Raw genomic sequence first — 10,538 nt, 5'->3', positions numbered from 1 at the left:
TTGTTCTGGCAATGCCCGTATACCAACACATTTTGGAAAGCTGTATCCAGATTTATTATTGATCGTATCGACTCTGACTTTATACTATACTGGAAAAATGTACTCTTTGGGTTCTACGAAAGTAAGGAAAAAAATACTAAACAAACCTTCATTATAAACTTAATAATTATTCTCGCCAAGTTCCATATCCACAAATCCAGATGGAGTAATTTAAAACCTCTTTTCTTAATTTTTGAAATAGAAGTAAAGCAGTACCTAAGTTCTATTATGGATTCTAAAAACAAGAAAGCTATTAAAACTCTGGCTATATGCTCCTTATTTGAAAATTTTGTTTAAAATCCCCTGGCTTCTTTTTTGTTTCAATGTTTATAATATGTATATGTATTAATAACATGTTCATTTTGTTTTCTGTTTGTTGAGAATTGTAGTATTATAACTTGTTCAAATAAAGATTCTATTAAAAAAAAAAAAGTTTTTGTCTGAAGGGAGTTGCCGTACATTGTCGTTCGACAGCTGCAGCTGGGCCTGCGCACGCTAAGCTGCAACACGTCTTCAGTTGAAAAAATAATAGATAAGTACCTCTAACCAAACTTAATTCTTGAATAACAGCTAAACGCACCTTTGCCTCAACGCAGGACGCCCATCATTACTTTATTGGACAATAACATCATGATCTCAACCTTCTGGCCCTAGCTTAGCTTACTTAGCCTAGCTTGCTAGCCGTGGTGTCTAAGCAGAGCGCAAGTGTGAACGTAAAGTGTGGTAAATTTACCTACAAATGTACTCAAGAAGAACAGAAGAGTACGAGAAGCAACTTTATGGGCCAGAAGAGGAGAGTGACGCTGTTTTCAAGAAGTCTCGAGTTGGCTCACGCGGAGCAGGTTTGGCCACTTCAAGTTCTTACTTAATAGTCAACGAACAACATTTCTTATTGTCATTATTAACCATTTTACAGAGCAGAAAGCTGTATTTTCTGTCACGAGTGTTTTTCTTTTCTTCCAGTTCCCTTCCCTTCACTTGAGTACTACGTTCTTAATTTGTTGAAACTGTGTTTCTATCTTCAATTTTGCACTCGGTGATTTTTTTTCGGGGGGATTACGGACACGCTCCCATCCGTGAGCTGGCCAGCAAGCATCCAGCTAGCATACACCGGCTCAAGACCCAAGTCATTTCACTGGGGCTGGTGCATCATAATGCCTACCGACTACAGCTGCAATCAGAAAAGCCTACTGGAAAACGCAAATCTATCAATCTCTGATCTTGAGGATATCCGTTGTCTGTCATAAAAACTCAGGAGAAAAGAATCCCTCCTCTCTTGTTTCACGATCCGGTTTAAGATCGATTTTAAGGGGCTTTGATTCGTTTTTAAATCTCTTAACAGTCTTGTGCCATCTTATCTTTCTGACCTGAGGGTCCTCTTTTTATGTTGTAATTTTGATGTTTTAATTGCACAGCACTTTAAGTTGCACTTCTATGTGTGAAATGTGCTATATAAATGAAGTCTGATTGATAGATTGATCTGGCTCTTCTCAGAACATTCATTGTAAATATTAACCATAATTCCACGTGTGTTTGTATTTTTGTGTCTTTCAGTCATCAGCGAAGATGTATTTCGTGAGCGGCTGGATGCAGACCCCTATCAGTTTAAAGAGGAGAAAAAAGATGTCTCCTACTTTAAAAAGGAAGAGGAGCAGCAGGCCCCTTCCATGAAAAAAGAGGAGGAGCAAGAGCACCCTTGCACTAAAACGGAGGTGGATGAGCACTCCAACATAAAAGAGGAGGAGGAGGAGGAGAAGGGTATCTGCAAGTTGCCATTGACTTGTGTCCATTTAAAGAGCATAGATGAAGATAAAAGTGGGGCGAGGCCTCCAAGCAGCAGCTCCTATCAACGCATGACAACACAAGGTGTTGGAAACCACCAAGACGAATCAAAAGCAGATGGCCTCTTAGCTCCACTATCAGATAGTGACATGTCGTCAAATGATGATGATGAGGATGAAAATGATGAGTCTGAAGGTGATCTGACGTGTCACACTGACAACAAACCCTGGAAATGTTCTCGGTGTGAGAAAACGTTTTCTTACAAGAGTGCTTTGAAATCGCACATGAGAACTCACACTGGTGAGAAACCATTCGCCTGTTCAGACTGTGGCCAGAAATTCACTCGTAAGGAAACCTTAATAAGACACAAAAGAACCCACACTGGTGAGAAACCTTTTGCCTGCTCATTTTGTGGCCAAAAATTCTCTGAGAAGGGAACCTTAAAAATACACACAAGAACCCACACCGGCGAGAAACCTTTTGCTTGTTCAGTTTGTAGCCAAAGATTCTCTCTGAAGCATCACTTAAAATTACACTTAAGAACCCACACTGGTGAGAAACCTTTTGCCTGTTCAGATTGTGGCCAGAGATTCTCTCAGAAGCGAAGCTTGAAAATACACACACGAACCCACACGGGTGAGAAACCTTTTGCCTGTTCAGACTGTGGCCAAAAATTTTCTCAGAAAGTACTCTTAATTTATCACACAAGAACCCACACTGGTGAGAAACCTTTTTTCTGCTTGGTTTGTGGCCAAAGATTCTCTCGGAAGGCAAGTTTAATGAGGCACACAACTACCCACACTGGTGAGAAACCTTTTTCGTGCTTAATTTGTGGCCAAAGATTCTCTCTGAAGCATCACTTACAATTGCACTCAAGAACTCACACTGGTGAGAAACCTTTTGCCTGTTCAGATTGTGACAGAAGATTTGCTCAGAAGCATCACTTAAAAATACACTCAACAACCCACGTTGGTGATAAACCTTGCACCTGCTTGGTTTGTGGTCAAAGATTCCCCCGCAAGTATGAGATGAAGAATCACAAGTGTGTTGATGGGATGAACAGTTATCAATGACGTTTACACCTCTCATTTGAGCAGGCTTCATCACTTTATGCTCCAAGGCTGATTGTCTTCTATTTACTTTTCTTCTCCTTTCCTGCATTGACATTTTTTTTGTTGTTGCTGCAATGAATTCAAAAACCTAGCATTGTCATCGGGTTTATAATCAATTTGGATTCTTCATTGTAGTTACTTTTTCTTTGGTGTGGGTTTGTTTTGTTTTAAATGTAGTTTGTTTTCATTAGTTTTCAGAGGTTTGGTCATTTGTATTATTATTACTTATTTATTTTATTTTTTTCCCCAAATTGAACCGTCCTTGAATCATATCACACCCTCTGTATCGAGATCCAGGTCTCACCGTCTTTTTTTGCAGAGCTAAGTCGACGTAAAGTTATATGGTCGCATTTTCACTATTGTGCTAAATTGCATATCCGTGATTGTCAACAAACTCTCAGAATAAGTTGCTGGTACAAGTACTAATATCTGTGTTTAAAATAATTGGCAGAGCAGCAAGTCGACACACTCGCAATGTCATGCCTGATATTCGCGTCCAGTATGAATGCCCACATTTCATCGCAAATTAATGGACATTTTCCATTTTGTCGTGAAATGTATGATGTAGCCATTTGTGTTGCTGTTTGACCTTGTGTATTGTTTGCTGGCCAATAAAGTTCTCTTTGCTCAAATAGTTTTCTTTCAGCTGAGTCTTCTTCAATACCCGTTACAATTGCGAGTCAGATTTCGGTGTAAATAAATACACAGGTTACGTGTCCTCCATATCAACAAAGAAAGTTTAAATGACAATGTGGGAAATGAAGAAAATGCGTGTAGGGTAGCAATCAATAAAACCTCCGCTTGATGCTCCAATCAATCAATCCCTCGTATCCACAACTTTGTCGTGGAAATTAAGAGATCCAGACGCGCCTCTTGGTTTTGTTCAGTTTGATTCCGACTTTGCACATATTTTACCAGCGATCGTGTCAGGTTTATCCAATTTGACACTCAGGAATAAAACACAAGGAGGAGACAGGAGACTCAATTCTGGTACCAGGAGGGAACGAGGAGAAGCGTTCGGTTTCAGTTCTCGGCACGTCAGCCCTCCCGATCTCCCCCTTCACCTCCTTATTTATTGGGAAATCTGCTACATAGGTGTGTCCAACCTAAAGGGTGGGGGCTGTTGAAGACACACCGAACTTGTTTGACTATGTGTGTGTATGTGAGTGTAAATTACGTACATGTGTGCAATTGTTACAAAAACATCACGTTGCAGCTGGTGTTGATGGCTCCATTCACTGTCCAACCTTGCTCCTGTTTAGTCTTAACACTTATCTCTTCCCAACCACGTCCTCGGAAAGGTGGTTGCGTCCCTAAACTTCCACACAGTGCACTAAGCATTCTTGATTATAAATGTGAGTATATAAATATAATACAAAGGATTATAAATGTGAGTACATAATGATTAATATATCTTTATTGGAAGCATAAGCGTTCTTCATTGCAGGCAGAGTCAATTAATGATTGCAGGCATAAGCGTTCATCTTTGCAAGCATAATCAATTTTTCATTGCAGGCATAAGCTTTCTTCTTTGCGAGCATAATCAATCAATCAATCAATATCAAAATAACAATAATAACATAAATAATAAGCGAATGTATGATAACTAAAAATAATCAATCTATCAGATCGTCACAGTGACTGGCAGTGAGGAGAGAGCGACAACAGGGTGAAAAAATAGTTTGGAGTGCGGTGCGCAAAAAAATGAAAGGCCAAAAAGAGAACCAGCGACGTGACTCATGATGAAGAGCTGATGTGGCAAATTCCTAAGGATTTTTTTTTTTCAAACCCGAGAACACTGGCGATGGCGAAGAAGATACGAGATTCCGTTATTTATCGTAGTTGGGGAAATTACGAAGAAAGTTTGCTTGAGGTCAGAATGTGTCGTGATGAACCAAAACAACAATCACCAGAAGCAGCCATTTTTGTTGTTTACATTTCCCTCGAACGGCTGTCCAACAAACTCAAATTGTCACGAGGATTTGGTAAAATGTACATTTGAAAATGTTATTTTGTTCCAAATTGATTCCTAACGCGCCGCAAACGGCCGAATGTTTACAAAAAAAAATGCAACAACAACAAAAGAAACACACAAGCAAACGAAAAACACACAAATAACAGCAAAACAAAAAGGCTCCGAGTAAGGAAAAGAGTTTAGGATTTGTAACTATGCTGGTCTGTAAAATATAACGTCCACGTGTTTAAAAAGAGATGAAGTAAAACGGACCTCATATTATCTGCAAAACATGGCCAATTCCAGTTACTGACTAAATATGCAATCCGGCACAGGCTTTTCCGGAGGATCTGGTCTCACAGGATTTGTCCTGCAGTGCCCCTTAGTGGCCCGGCAAAGTTCCGTTTAGTGTCGTTAACTTGAATTATTTTTTTCCTGCCGTTATTTTTGAGTTAGTGTGGTTTGGAATCCCGCTGCGTTTTTCCCCCCTAAGAACTTTAGAATTGGACGTTGGACCATTCGAAAAAATGATCAGATATATGCCTGACGTGTCACTTTTACAATAAACCACTGGGATTGACAAACAAATCGAGTATTAAAACGTTTTGCCTCTAATCTGATGAACTGTTCACAAAGTGCATACACGCAGCGTTGTAAAATAACTGGAAAGCATAAGTCATGACTGTGCGTTTTATAAAATAGACCAAGAAACTTCACTCTTCAATGACGTGTAGTGTTTTGTTTTTGTCCGACGTGTGTCCGAACGGATTTGCCGTACATTGTTGTTCAATTGCTCCAGTTGGATCTTCGCAAACACAAACTCGGCTTAAGTTTAAAAAAATAATCACAACAACAACAAAAAAAAAAACTAACCAACCTGTGTTGTCTCTCTCTAATCATGTAATGAAGGAGAAGAGGCGTGTTGGATAGAACTCATTCACTCTTTACTTCCAGTTTGTACTCTCACTACTGTGGCATGCTGGGTAAGGCATGCTGGGTAATGTAGTTCTTGTTATTTTACTCTTAACATCACATCTTCCCCCTTTAAAGAAATATTACCACATAAAGAAATAATATTTACCCTTAAAAACAAGGTCATGTTACAGCTTTTTTTCAACAAATAAATCCTTATCATAGAACTGCAAGCATCAAGACAAACTTTTTTTTTTTAAACAACTATCAATTAGCCTCTTAGGCGGCTGAACATGTATGTCTCTTCGGTCTTGACATCCTTTCAACAGCCGCTGCTGTCATATCATGGTCAGCATGAACATGCCCTCTGTCAGCCAACTCCCCCGAACCAGCTGTGTCCTGCTGAAGTGTGTCTTGAACTGCAGCATCCTCCACTCATAACTGTGGTTGTGGAGCTGTGCGATTCCTCCTGAGAGTCAGGCCATTTCCCACCAGGACCTTGTAGGAGCGTGGAGCAACTTCCTCTTCCACCTGTCCCTTCTCTTTCCATGTCCCTGTAGGAATGTCCTTGAGGCGCACAACGTCTCCAGGCTTCAGCACAGGTAGGTGTTTTGCTGAACGATCATGCAGCCTTTTTTGTTTTGCCTTTTGCTCCTCCTTAGTTTTTTGGACTCTGTGTGCTCTCTTGGGTGTCAGCAGGTCTTCCGACACTGGTAGGTTGGAACGAATGCACTGACCCATCATCATTTGAGCTGGTGACAGTCCATTTTGTAGAGGTGCACTCCGGTAGATCAGCAGATTTTTTTGAAAGTCATCTCTGTCTTGTGATTTTTTTCATCATGGTTTTAATTGTTTTTATAGAGGATTCCGCCAAGCCGTTGGACCTTGGAAACATAGGGATTGACATGGAGTGATGGAACCCACATTCTTTGGAAAAAGCAGCAAACTCATGGCTGGTAAACTGAGGTCCATTGTCTGAAAACAGTTCACATGGGACACCATGTCTGGCGAAGACTGCCTTCAGCGATGATTGCCTTGCTTGATGTTGACTGCAGAGCACCAACTTCCGGATAGTTGGAAAAGTAATCGGTGACTACGATGTAGCTCTTTCCATCACAGTCAAACAGATCAGTTCCTACCTTGTGGTAAGGTCTGTGGGGTACTGGATGGTTCATCAGCGGCACAGCTTGTTGTTTTGGCCTGTAGGTGCAACAAAGTTCACATGCTGGTGTTGTCTGGCTAATATCTTGGTTGATTCTTGGCCAATACATCACTTCTCTCGCCCTACGTTTACACTTGACTTCTCCAAGGTGACCTTCATGTATCTTCTGGAGCATTTGTTTGCGTAGTGAGGATGGAATTACAAATTTGCTTCCTTTCAGCACTATGTCATCCACCACCGTAAGCTCCGCTCTGCAATTCCAATAATCGTGTATTTTCTCGGGACAATCCTTTTTGTTGTCCGGCCACCCTTTAAGTATTGTGCTCTTGAGTTCTTTCATGGTGTTATCTGCGACTGTCTCTTTCTGTATTTGTTCTGTTCTGTCCGCAGTCACAGGCAAAGATGGCACGACCATGTCCACATATGCCTGTATTTTTGTGCTTTTCTCACTGTCTGCATGTTCTTCTTTGTCTACTGCTTGAGACAAGGTGTACATGTATTTACCTGGTGTGTATATCATGTGCACGTCGTACTTTTGTAGCCTGATTAGCATACGCTGTATGCGTACCGGACAGTCATTCAAGGGTTTGTTCATGATGGACACTAAGGGTTTATGATCAGTTTCCACTTCAAACCTCTGACCGGAGACATACTGATGGAAACGCTCACATGCGTACAAACTTGCCAACAGCTCTTTTTCAATCTGAGCGTACCTGGACTCGGCGCTTGTCAAGGCTCTCGATGCATACGCGACAGGTGACCACTGCTCATCATGTTACTGCAGCAGCACTGCTCCCAGACCAAACTGTGATGCATCTGCCGAAATCCTGGTGCTCTTCTCCGGGTCATAGAACTTTAACACGGGCTCCCTTGTCAGAATCTCTTTCAGTTTTAGAACGCATTGTTCATGCTCATGGGATCGCATCCACTCGTTCTTTTGTTCAAGAAGACTCCTGGGAGGTGCTGATTGTGTGGACAGTTGAAGGACAAACTTGGCGAGATATGTCACCATCCCGAGGAACCGTCTCACCTCATCTTTGTTGGTTGGTCTATCCATGTTGTTGATTGCCCGAGTTTTTCTCGGGTCTGGCTTCACCCCTCTTCGCTCACAACATCTCCCACGAAGGTAAGTGATTTCACTGCAAACTCACATTTTTTTTTGTTAAGTTTCAGGTTCACCTCCCTCGTCTTGTCTAGCACTTGTCTCAGTCTTTCGTCGTGTTCTTTTCGAGTTGAGCCCCATACGATGATGTCATCCATCATGGTCTCTACTCCAGGTATGTGCTCAAAAATCATGTGAATAGTCTTATGATAGACTTCTGGTGCTGACAAGATACCATACGGCAACCGGAGAAACCTGTATCTCCCATCTGGGGTGTTGAACGTGCACAGTCGGGAACTCTCCTCATCTAGCTTCAATTGCCAGAAGCCAGACGAAGCATCTAATTTACTGAACCATTTAGCTCCAGCAAATTGTGCCATGATTTCTTCTCTGGTTGGTAACTTGAAATGTTCTCTCATGATTGCTTTGTTTAGGTCCCTTGGATCCAGGCATGGTCTCAGCGCACCTGATTTCTTTTGTACAACAACCAGTGAGCTGACCCATTCAGTTGGTTCATCAATTTTCTTGATGACTCCGAGTTCTTCCATGCGCTCTAATTCATCTTTCAGCTTTTTTCGCAGCGCAAATGGAACCTTCCTACAAGGGTGTACAACAGGTGTCACATTTTGATCAAGACGTATTTTATGTAGTCCAGGAAGACATCCAAGTCCTTCAAAACAGTCCTTATACTCTTCCATGAGTACATCCTGAGCACTTTCTGCATCTGAAGATGTCACAACAAACACTCTTTTGACCAGATTGAGCTTTGTGCATGCACTGAGTCCCAGGATTGGTTTTACACTCATATCCACAATCAGTAGCTGTGCCCTAATCTGCCGATCTTTGTGTTTGAAAGTTGCAATGCATCCACCTCGAACAGGAACACGTTCTCCAGTGTATCCACTCACTCTAGTTTTTACAGGACGAATTTTGCTCTTTGTCTTCAGTGTTTTGTAGTCTTCCATTGATATTAGGTTTGTGTGTGCACCTGTATCCAACTTGAACAGTATAATTGTGTCATTCACTGTTATTGGCACGATCCATTCTTCCTTTTCTGCTGTACAAGCTTGTACCACATCCACGATAAACTCCTCGTTATCGTCATCTTCTTCAACTGTGTGAACTTTCTGTTTTGATGTGGCTCTGCAACATTTTGCATAATGGTTATTTTTTCCACAGTTGTTACAGGATTTTCCAAATGCTGGACAAGACTTTGGCTTGTGGCTGCCTCCACATCTACCACATGTAAATTCTGTAGTTTTTTCCTTTTGGTCTTTTTGTTTGGAAAATGTATTTTTCTTCCGTTGTGCTTTATTTATCGCATGCACTGTTGTTTCTCCTCTTCGCAGCTCTTTAGCTTGTGCTTTAGTGGTCTCTGCTGCTCTGCACATACTGACACACTCATCCAATGTAAGTTCAGTTTCTCTAAGCAGTCTTTCTCTCAGTGCATTATCCGCTGTTCCACAAACAATCCTGTCTCGCACTAATGAGTCTCTCAGAGTGTCAAATTCACATGTTTTGCTCAGCGTGTGTAGCTCTGCCAAGTATTGATCAAAAGGTACTCCTTGCTGCTGGTCATGCGTGAAAAACTTGTACCTTTCAAAGGTCACATTTTGTTTCGGCACAAAGTACTCTTCAAACTTCTTCATCAGTTCTGCCAAAGTCAAATTAGCTTCATCCAAACGAAAACTGTTGTAGACGTCCAAAGCATCTTCTCCAATGACATGCAAAAGAATGTGAGCCTTCAGTTTTTCATCATCACCTCCTGCTCCACTTGCTGCTATGTATATAGTAAATCTTTGCTTGAAACGCTTCCAGTTATCAGCAAGACTACCAGTCAGTTGCATGGAAGTAGGTGGACTCAACTTATCCATGACAGCAAAACGGGGTAAAAGTCAGCTTTCTGGAGTTGGTTATCCTCCACGTCGGGCACAAAATTCTCTTTTGCTGGTTTAATCTGTCCCGCGTCCGTCGTTTCACTTCGCAGTTCAGAGACAACGCACGCAGTAGCTAACTCCGCTAGCATGTAGCTTCGCCAACACGCAATCACTCACACGGCCGGGGACTCCAAATCCTCTCTCGCTCGTGCTTTCGTAGCTCTTTCGTGGCAAACCTTTCCACTCCGAGGCTGCTCACGGCCACTTCTGACACCATGTGTTGTCTCTCGTGAGATATAAAATAAAGGAGACGAGGCGTGTTGGATAGAACTCGTGGGACTCTTTTACTTCCGAACTGTACTCTGCAACCTAACTACTGTGGCATGCTGGGAAATGAAGTTCTTATGTTATTCTACTCATAACACCACAGCAGCAAGGCCTGAAAAACCTCGCCGTGTCTCTCCCGTTGTCTGTCAAACGTTGCCTCGGCATCGCGCGACTGTCTGGAAGTGATCCGATCCGTTTTGCATTTTTTTCAGGCCGGGAGTGGTGCGGATTAAAAGGAAGAGTTGAAAAAAAATCCCAGTGCACATGCGCG

General features: G+C 41.9%; 2 protein-coding genes across 2 annotated transcripts; one reads left to right on the top strand and one right to left on the bottom strand.

Annotated features, from left to right (window-relative positions):
- Positions 1 to 475: 475 nt before the first annotated feature.
- LOC109528396 (gastrula zinc finger protein xFG20-1-like) lies at positions 476 to 3,750 on the top strand. Its single transcript, XM_019890961.1, has 3 exons — positions 476 to 881; positions 1,594 to 2,415; positions 2,752 to 3,750. Exons 1-3 carry the CDS (start codon positions 779 to 781, stop codon positions 2,892 to 2,894), a joined length of 1,068 nt encoding a protein of 355 aa, XP_019746520.1. The 5' UTR covers positions 476 to 778; the 3' UTR covers positions 2,895 to 3,750.
- Positions 3,751 to 5,880: 2,130 nt separating this feature from the next.
- LOC109528343 (uncharacterized) lies at positions 5,881 to 10,360 on the bottom strand. The gene is made up of 3 exons (XM_019890823.1): positions 10,016 to 10,360; positions 8,704 to 9,968; positions 5,881 to 6,044 (listed from the first exon to the last, which is right to left on the bottom strand). Exons 2-3 carry the CDS (start codon positions 9,935 to 9,937, stop codon positions 6,019 to 6,021), a joined length of 1,260 nt encoding a protein of 419 aa, XP_019746382.1. The 5' UTR covers positions 9,938 to 9,968; positions 10,016 to 10,360; the 3' UTR covers positions 5,881 to 6,018.
- Positions 10,361 to 10,538: the final 178 nt, after the last annotated feature.

Source organism: Hippocampus comes, unplaced genomic scaffold (assembly GCF_001891065.2).
Source record: "Hippocampus comes isolate QL1 unplaced genomic scaffold, H_comes_QL1_v1.1 scaffold340, whole genome shotgun sequence".
Lineage (NCBI taxonomy): Eukaryota > Metazoa > Chordata > Actinopteri > Syngnathiformes > Syngnathidae > Hippocampus > Hippocampus comes.
This window is presented reverse-complemented; position numbering and strand designations above follow the sequence as displayed.